General features: G+C 38.6%; 1 protein-coding gene across 1 annotated transcript; it reads right to left on the minus strand.

The window, feature by feature from the left end:
- Positions 1-227: 227 nt before the first annotated feature.
- Positions 228-2,582, minus strand: LOC109213843 (peroxidase 24-like). The gene is made up of 4 exons (XM_019377680.1): positions 2,101-2,582; positions 1,758-1,949; positions 1,332-1,497; positions 228-899 (listed from the first exon to the last, which is right to left on the minus strand). Exons 1-4 carry the CDS (start codon positions 2,329-2,331, stop codon positions 496-498), a joined length of 993 nt encoding a protein of 330 aa, XP_019233225.1. The 5' UTR covers positions 2,332-2,582; the 3' UTR covers positions 228-495.
- Between the last annotated feature and the right edge of the window lie 6,998 nt (positions 2,583-9,580).

Here is a 9,580-nt window from a genome sequence, read left to right on the forward strand (position 1 = left end):
AATAAATCTTAATATGTAATTGAACATAATAATTTTTAATGGACATAAATTATGACGGAAAGTCTAGCTCTTAAACAATTCCATAGATAATTAATATGTCCTGATCTTCCATCCTAATTAGTTTAGATTTTGTAACTGATCTAGTACAATCATACAACTGCTCTCGTGAAGTCACCAAACAACTAATTGGAAAATTTGAACAGTATATTACTAAAAATACCATCAAATTAAGATTTGAGCATAATAATTTTTATTATCACATAGTAACAGCAGCCTTCCATTTAATATTCATGCGGAGTATCATAACTTACATGCAGTTTCACTTTTACATCATATCTCCACACAATTAATTACTACTTAAGATGTAGGACATAAATAACACATGACTTTCAAAAACGAAAGCAAACAAACAGACACAAAGTAAAGTAAATAACAGATGTTGTACACTTTTGAGATTACATATATGACATAAAATTAATCATAGGTTTTCAAGAATTAGTTTCTGACGCGGCAATTCTTCCTGATTTCTCCAGCATTTCCAGTAAGAACTTCAATGGCTCCCATTTTCTGCATGGATTTACCAAACTCAGAGAAAAAATCCTTAGTTTTTTGCAGTTGTTTTACAACTTTAGCTGATTTTTTGTCGGTGAGAAGGGCTGCATCAGATTGGAACAACCCTTTGTTCTGAGTAAGGATGTTGAAATAATTGCTGTCAAATGAAGTTGAGCTCTGAGGGTCCATTTCCACAGTAGTGGCTGGGTTGGCTGGATTAGGGCACAATTGTTTCAAAGATTCAGCATAAGTAGCATTCATAGATGGATCCATGTCACCTTTGCCTGTGAAATTGAATAGTCTTCTAGAGAAAGCCCCACAATGAGCAACACCAATGGTGTGAGCACCTGCATGCATGAATGAAGTATATTACTCATGGATTTAACTTATATATACTGATATTGTGTACATAGATACTAATATCATTTATTTGATATTAGCTTGTTGCAGAAGGTAACCTGCTTTGTTTTCCAAGTTAATAGCCACACTTTATATGGACGATTACTTATAATTATCTTTCAGATGACTTGATAATGTATGAACTAATTTATTATACAATTAGGGGTGAATATAAAAGGTTACATACAAGTTCATCCGAACCCAATAACATTAGTCAAAATTCTATATCTGCTTTAAGAAAGCCACTTAATATGTACAAAAATTAAATTTAAGTTCCAGTTATTAACACATGATGCCGTTATCCTAGAATTTAAAACCCATAAATTCAAATCCTAGCTCCGCCTCTTCATACAGTTCGCTTTGTATGATTAATATTTTACCTGATAATGCAACAAGATCATTGACATTTAGGCCTTTCTTTGTAAAGAGTTGCTGAAGGGTTGCAAAATCTGAGAATGGTGAAGGTAAGTTTCCGTTCACTTCACTCCCAAGGGAAACATTCCCATCTTTTCTTCCGGTCTCCACGTCCCATAGCGATTTCTTAAACTGCAAAAGTTAGAGAAGAAGAAATAATTAAAGAAAATGCTTCATTATGTATATATATACATATGAATACTGAATTCTTTATACTGCAGTTAGCATAAAGAATACTTACATACTAAATTCTTTATACTGTTAGCATACTGAATTCATTACATACATACATATATATATATATATATATATATATATATATATATATATATATATATATATATAGATAAGTAATTACATATATAGGTTCAATTATATATGGGAATACTTACAGGAAAAGAAACAGCATCACGAGCAGCTAATGCTAAAATGTCAGCACAAGAAACAATCCCAGGACATTTTTCCTCAACTTGTCGCTTGATATCATCAATTACATCGAAACCACCCAGCGAGAGGTTTGGCCTGGCCTCCTTCTCAGATTGATCTGTTCCAACTTTATCGAGCAATATCGATGCATCACATCCCTGCAAAATTGCATAGCAAATAATGCAAATGAATAATGTTTGAAGAAATAATAGTATGCTATAACATCTTAAATTGAATAAGTGTATATAACTTAAATCCTATGAGATTAACATGTGCATGATATGTAGTAATTCTATTACGTATACGTACCCTAACGAAACAATCATGGTAGTGGAGTCGAAGCAATTTAGCACCCAACGTGAAGTCATTCTTAGCATTGCTCCAAGTGAGATCTCTAACAAGTTGTTCAGCATTTGGACAACGAGTGCTCTTGTAGAAATTCTTGCGTGGCACATTATTTCCTGCACCCGAAACGCCCCAAACAACAATAGAAAGAAAAACAAGAAAATTACTTAGTAGCAGTAATTGAGCAGTTCCCATTTTCTTTTTATTCCTTACTAGGAAATGAAAACAAGACAATAATGTCCAAGGACTTAAACCTAATTAGAATTAAGATGATGAGAAACCAAATGAATTAAGGCACAATGGATTTACCCTTCAATGAAAGTTTCCTTTTATAGGCAAAGCTGCAAGACGATAGCTATTGGGATGATATATATAAAAATGATTGCTAACATGATTTTGGCCTTAGTTTGTGGGTCGTGTCGAGCTTATCTTCACAAAGTCCCCACCCTTCAAGTTCAATCTTAGGCCTCATTTTTTTTTTTTTAAGAGTAAGACGTCTGAATCTGAATACACATCTGAATATCAAGATGTGTATTAAGATTAAGACGTATGAATCTGAATTCACATCTGAATATATTAAGATGTGTATTCAGATTAAGACGTATGAATCTGAATACACATCTGAATATATTAAGATGTGTATTAAGATCCGAATAGAAATAATTAAGACTACTTAATTTTTAACATCTGAATGCATAAAATTTATCTTTATTTGAAAGTTAATAAACATAAAATTCAAATGAAATACAAACTAATCTAATATTCTATCAATAAAATATATAGTTTTTTAAAATATGATAGTTGTTGGTGGTGATGACTAACGGGTGAATGCCGACTAGAGGCGATGGTTGGTGGTAGTTTTGGTTGATGATGGTGGTTCATGCTAGTAGCTAGTAGTGATTGGTAGTGGTGTCGATTATGATTGAGGATGATGGTGGGTGGTTATAGTTAATAATGGCGGGTGGTGGTAGTAGTTGTGACCGAGGAAGGTGGTGGATGGGTGGTGGTAGGTTATAATGATGGGTAGTGCCGGATGTGGCTGTTGATAGTGATGGGCTGGTCAGTTGTGCTAGATGAGATGGATGAGTGTTAATTGTGGGTGAGAATAATGGTGGTCGGGGTGGTGGAGATAGTAGGTGGTGATGGTCGATAATGGCGGCGGCTATGATTGAGGATGATGGTGGCGTAGTGGTGGTGGAGGTGGTGGGGGTTGAGCATGGTGGTGGTGGTGGCATGGTGGTAGTTGATAATGGTAGGCGGTGGCGGCAGTTAATAATGAATATGTGATAGCATCTTAATGAAATTAAGGCATCATTTGTTTTTTTAAGATTAAGACGTCTGAATCTGAATACACATTTGAATATCAAGACGTGTATTAAGTTTAAGACATCTGAATCTGAATACACAACTGAATATATTAAGATGTGTATTAAGATCAGAATAGAAATAATTAAGATTGTTTGATTTTTAACATCTGAATATATAAAATTAATCTTTATTTGAAAATTAATAAACATAAAATTCAAATGAAATAACTAATCTAATATTCTATCAATAAAATATATAGTTTTTTAACATATGATAGTTGTTAGTGGTAGTTTTGGTTGATGATGGTGGTTCATGCTAGTAGCTAGTAGTGGTTGGTAGTGGTGGCGATTATGATTGAGGATGGTGGTGGCGTGGTTGGTGATAGTTAATAATGGCGGGTGGTGGTAGTAGTTGTGGCTGAGGAAGGTGGTGGGTTGGTGGTGGTAGGTTGTAATGATGGGCAGTGTCGGTTGTAGTTGTTGATGGTGATGGGGTGGACAGTTGTGGTAGTTGAGGTGGATGAATGTTGATTGTGGGGGAGAATGATGGTGGTCGGAGTGGTGGGGATAGTGGGTGGTGATGGTCGATAATGGTGGCGGCTATGATTGAGGATGATGGTGGCGTGGTGGTGGTGGAGGTGGTGGTGGTAGTTGAGTATGGTGGGGGTAGCGGCATGGTGGTAGTTAATAATGATAGGCGGTGACGGCAGTTAATAATGAATATGTGATAGCATCTTAATGAAATTAAGTCTCTATTATAGATCTTAATCATACAGACCTATTCAGACCCATTAAGTGGTTGTGAAGTAAAAAAAACAAACACACTTAATGATTAAGATCTGAATAATTAAAATTCAGATTTTAAAAACAAACGCACTTAATGTCTGAGATCTGAATGATTAAGATTCAGACTTCCATTAAGTGCAAACAAATGAGGCCTAAGTCTCTGTTATAGATCTTAATCATACAGACCTAGTCAGACCTATTAAGTGGATGTGAAGAAAAAAAATACACTTAATGATTAAGATCTGAATAATTAAGATTTAGACTTTAAAAACAAACGCACTTAATGTCTGAGATTTGGATGATTAAGATTCAGACCTCCATTAAGTGCAAATAAATGAGGCCTTAGTCTCGTTAGTATTAATAAGTTCTGAATTTAAATTTTATATATATTTAATGGAATTTTTATTAAAGTTATTAGGTTCGGTCAAACTAATAAGTTACGCTCTAATTTTGCCCCGAGTATTATGAGGTATGCACTTGCATAATCTTTCCATGAAGAGGATAGATCTATAAAATAGAATATTAAAGAACGGATAATGATTGACCAAACTCTCAAGATTTTCGGACAATATACATATATATATACTAAAAAAAAAAAAAAAAAAAAAAAAAAAAAAAAAAAAAAAAAAAAACCAAAAAGTTCGCTAATGTATACTAGTACTTTTTTTTTTTGTCTTTCTCTATTGAGCCAATGATACATGTTATGAGATACGTACATGTTAACACAAATTTATTCACTTTGTGTGTAAGTGTATCCTAGTTAGTTCAATGCTAACGCTAAAAGTTGAATTCATGAAGCCTATTTTGAATTCTAAAAGGGAAATATTAAACTCTACTTGTTTATGGATTGACATCTCATTAAATATTTGTTTATTTGTCTTGTTTGACCTATTCAAATTCAGATAAAACCTTCACCAAAGAACTAGTAAAGATAAATTTATTATTAGAGAATGAAACGAATATCGGTTTGTATGCACGTACTTCGACATATTTTTTCATATATATTATCTACCACTAGCAAAGCATATTGACAAAAATCTTCGCTGAATTTCAAAGTCAAAAACAAAGTAATCAAGGTTGAGCAGGTAGTTTTTAATTACATACTAATTTAGAATATCTCAAATTTATAGACCAAAATCTTCGCTGAATTTCAAGGTCAAACAACAAAGTAATGAAGATTGATCGAGTAGTTTTTAGTTGCATTATAGATTAGGTTATCTTAAAATTTTAGGTTTCGAGAATAATGAAGGAAAATAATTAATTTAGCTATTTAAGAGAGTTACATTCACGAGTCTTGAAGTAGTAAGCTGTGTTGTATGTGAAAAGTTGGATTTTAAGATTTTCTTGAATAATTTACGAGTATTCTTTATCTATCTATCTATCTATACTATATTTAAAAGCAAAAATACCTAAAATATCATTCGTCTTTTTTACCCTTCAAAAACAACTTTCACAATGAACAAGATTGTAATGTAAGTTACTTTTCTAATATTTAATATTTTAAAATTAAATAAAATTTAATATAATAAATCTTTCCTTATTAAAGTAGGTTAAGAAGTCCTAATATTTTAGAATTTAAAATCGATTAATGTTTCACCTTATATAAATTATACTAATTAAAAATAAATCATTTCTGACTTACTTATTGTATTGGGTGATACCCTTTTTTGCTTGAGCCCGACCGGGTTGGGTCCGGTCCGGAGCGAGTCGGGGCCATCGAACCCGACCTGGATGCAAGGTAGAACGACGGCCACGTCTACAACCGAGGTCGAGTCATTTCGAGACCGTTACAGAGCTCGATATGAGTCACCACCGGATGGAGAAACACACAAGGTCGGAAGCCGGACTCGTAACGGATAACCAAGCGTCGCCGGATATCTCGCCCAAACGTGATTTTCTCAACCACTTCAGGCCATTAAGGCGTAATTACAGGGATCCACGATGTAATCAATTTACCTACCTTATTTTTACCCTTAATCAGAATGTATAAAAGGAGATCTCTCTAAATTCTTGGAGGCATCAAGCACAATTGTTCTAAGCAATATTATATTCTGCGATTATTTACTTTAACAGCAATTGTTGAGTCTTTATCTTTATTTTTCCTCAACCTAAAAACCTTTTGTATCTTTTAGTTCACGGATCCTTAAAACCCCATATAAATTCAATTGTTATCCGGATTCGAGGGTAAACAGTTTGGCGCCCACCGTGGGGCTAAGGATATTGGTGAGCTCTTTGATACTCTTTCTTGACGCATCACAATACACTGGTTCTTTGCAAAAGAGCCCATATTACATTCAAATTACCAACTCATAGAATGGCACAATCAATTAACAACGAACTTGAACAGCAGACAGGAAACAATGGAATGCCCGGGCTCGAAAACCCGATAGATGCCGGTTCCCGGATGGCGCTCAACACTGATCAGGCCTCCGGATCATCGCATAGCGTCCGGGGAGAGGACGATTCGAGGGCCCAGGCAGTCGGCGAAGAGACTATCAACCTTAAAATGATTTTTGACATGCTGCAAGCCCAGCAATCGGCTATAGCTCAGCTCCAGAGCCGGGTCCAGGAGCCTGTCAGGTCCGAGGAGGCTCCCCGTGCAGCTGCAATCATCAATCCAACCCCAGTACAGCCGGAACGGGGTAGGCCGGATGCTGATTCTGCGGTTCTTAGGAGGCTAGAAGAACTGACCGAACGAATCGAAAAGGGGGAGGAAAAAATCGAGGCCAACAATAAAAAAGTAGAAACATACAACTCCAGGGTCGACCAAATACCAGGTGCACCTCCGGTCCTGAAGGGCCTTGACGCTAAAAAGTTTGTACAAAAACCGTTCCCATCCAGTGCCGCCCCAAAACCTATCCCTAAGAAATTTAGAATGCCCGATATCCCGAAGTATAATGGGACCTCGGACCCAAACGAGCATGTGACAGCGTACACATGCGCGATTAAGGGAAACGATCTCGAAGATGATGAAATCGAGTCAGTTTTGTTGAAAAAGTTCGGAGAAACCTTGTCCAAGGGGGCAATGACGTGGTATCATAACTTACCGCCAAATTCCATCGATTCGTTCGCCATGTTAGCCGATGCCTTCGTGAAAGCTCACGCCGGGGCGATCAGGGTAGAAACAAGGAAATCCGACCTATTCAAGGTCCGACAGCGCATAAACGAGACACTCCGGGAATTCGTGTCTCGATTTCAAATGGAGAGGATGGATCTTCCCCCAGTCACGGATGACTGGGCAGTACAAGCCTTCACTCAAGGATTGAACGCCAATAGCTCAGCCGCATCCAGGCAATTAAAGCAAAGCCTGATCGAGTTTCCAGCAGTTACGTGGGCAGACATCCATAACCGGTACCAATCGAAGATAAGGGTAGAGGACGACCACAGTGGAGCGAGTTCGGATTCGCCATCCACACATAGGAATTTCGATCGACCTCGTAGGGAAAACTACAAAGATTCAAGACCGAACAAGGAAAGATATCGGCCGTATCAGGATGATAGGAGGCCTAAATTTACGAGGAACGATCGCGGCTATGAGAGGAACAGAAGACCGTTACCGAAGGCCAACCTCGGGAAAGCCGTCGATAGACAGGAAGCACCCCGATTAGCTGAATATAATTTCAGTGTCGATTCGGCTACCCTGGTGTCGGCAATCGGACGTATCAAAGAAGCCCGATGGCCCAAACCCGTACAGTCCGATCCGTCGAGGAGGGATCCCAAGTTAATATGTAAGTACCACAACACACATGGCCACAGAACCGAAGATTGTAGGCAACTGCGGGAGGAAGTCGCCCGGTTGCTCGATGAAGGTTACCTTCGAGAATTTCTCAGTGATCGGGCCAAAAATCATTACGAAAATCGAGATCGACCAGCCGATAGGAAGGAACCCCGGCACACCATAAACATGATAATTGGAGGGGAAGACGCACCTCAAGTACCAATACTGAAACGTACCAAGATATCGATCACAAGGGAGAAGCGGATCAGGGATTATGCACCAGAGGGAACACTGTGTTTTAGCAACGAGGAAATCGATGGACCAGCACAACCCCATAACGACGCTTTGGTAATATCCATGATGGTCCGAGACACTAAAGTCAAGCGTGTCTTGGTCGATCCCGGAAGCTCGGCTAACATAATTCGGTCGTGGGTCGTCGAACAGTTGGGACTGACAGGGCAGATAATTTCTGAGGTGAGAGTATTGAATGGATTTAATATGGCTACGGAGACAACACGAGGGGAAATAACTCTGATGATCGACGTGGGCGGAGTTACGAAAGCGACCAAGTTCTGTGTTATTAAGGGCGATATGAGGTACAACGCCCTGCTCGGAAGACCTTGGATACACGACATCGGGGCCGTACCGTCCACGCTGCACCAAATGCTGAAATTCCCATCTGCCGAGGGGGTCATCACTGTGTACGGGGAGCAATGCGCCGCAAGAGAGATGTTCGCAGTAGATGAGGTGTCCAAGGCAAAATAGCAGTCAAAGTGTAAGCCTCCGGTAAAAGAGGCTGAACCAGAATCTACCTTCGGGGAAGACCTCTTTCTTCCCCGGTCTTTCGTGACTCCGGATGAGTCCGATGCCACCAAATCAACAGTCGAAGAGCTGGAACAGATCCCTATTCGTTCGAGTGCGCCAGATCGAAAGGTATACCTGGGCTCGGGTTTAACTACCGAGCTCAGGAAAAATTTGCTTTCTTTTCTTACTGCTAACGAGGATGTGTTTGCTTGGTCCCATTTGGATATGACAGGCATACCCCCTGAGGTCATGACTCACAAGTTGAGCACAGACCCAAAATTCCGGCCAGTCAAACAAAAGAGAAGGCCCCAATCCGAGGTCAAACAGGCTTTCATCCACGAGGAGGTAACTAAGCTATTAAACGTAGGGTCCATCCGGGAAGTTAAATACCCAGAATGGTTAGCCAACGTAGTTGTAGTACCCAAAAAGGGTAATAAATTAAGAATGTGTATAGATTATAAAGATCTAAACAAAGCTTGCCCCAAGGATTCCTTCCCTTTGCCTAACATCGATCGAATGATCGATGCCACGGCCGGCCACGAGACGCTAAGTTTTCTCGACGCCTATTCAGGATATAATCAGATCCGGATGGATAAGGACGATCAGGAAAAAACGTCCTTCATCACTAAGTATGGCACTTACTGCTATAGCGTGATGCCCTTCGGGCTAAAGAACGCCGGGGCCACCTACTAACGCCTAGTTAACAAGATGTTCGAGAATCAATTAGGCAAAACCATGGAAGTTTATATTGATGATATGTTAGTTAAATCCCTGCGCGCAGAGGAACATCTTAGCCATTTGCAGGAAACTTTTGCTATATTAAAGCAAT

Source organism: Nicotiana attenuata, unplaced genomic scaffold (assembly GCF_001879085.1).
Source record: "Nicotiana attenuata strain UT unplaced genomic scaffold, NIATTr2, whole genome shotgun sequence".
Lineage (NCBI taxonomy): Eukaryota > Viridiplantae > Streptophyta > Magnoliopsida > Solanales > Solanaceae > Nicotiana > Nicotiana attenuata.

What these genes read in the sequence shown, in the direction of transcription:
- LOC109213843 (XM_019377680.1), bottom strand. Translation starts at nt 2,331, where the DNA reads ATGGGAACTGCTCAATTACTGCTACTAAGTAATTTTCTTGTTTTTCTT. An exon ending in ACCATGATTGTTTCGTTAGG is followed by an intron (nt 1,950 to 2,100) that starts GTACGTATACGT and finishes GCAATTTTGCAG; the next exon opens with GGATGTGATGCATCGATATT. An exon ending in GTGATGCTGTTTCTTTTCCT is followed by an intron (nt 1,498 to 1,757) that starts GTAAGTATTCCC and finishes TAACTTTTGCAG; the next exon opens with TTTAAGAAATCGCTATGGGA.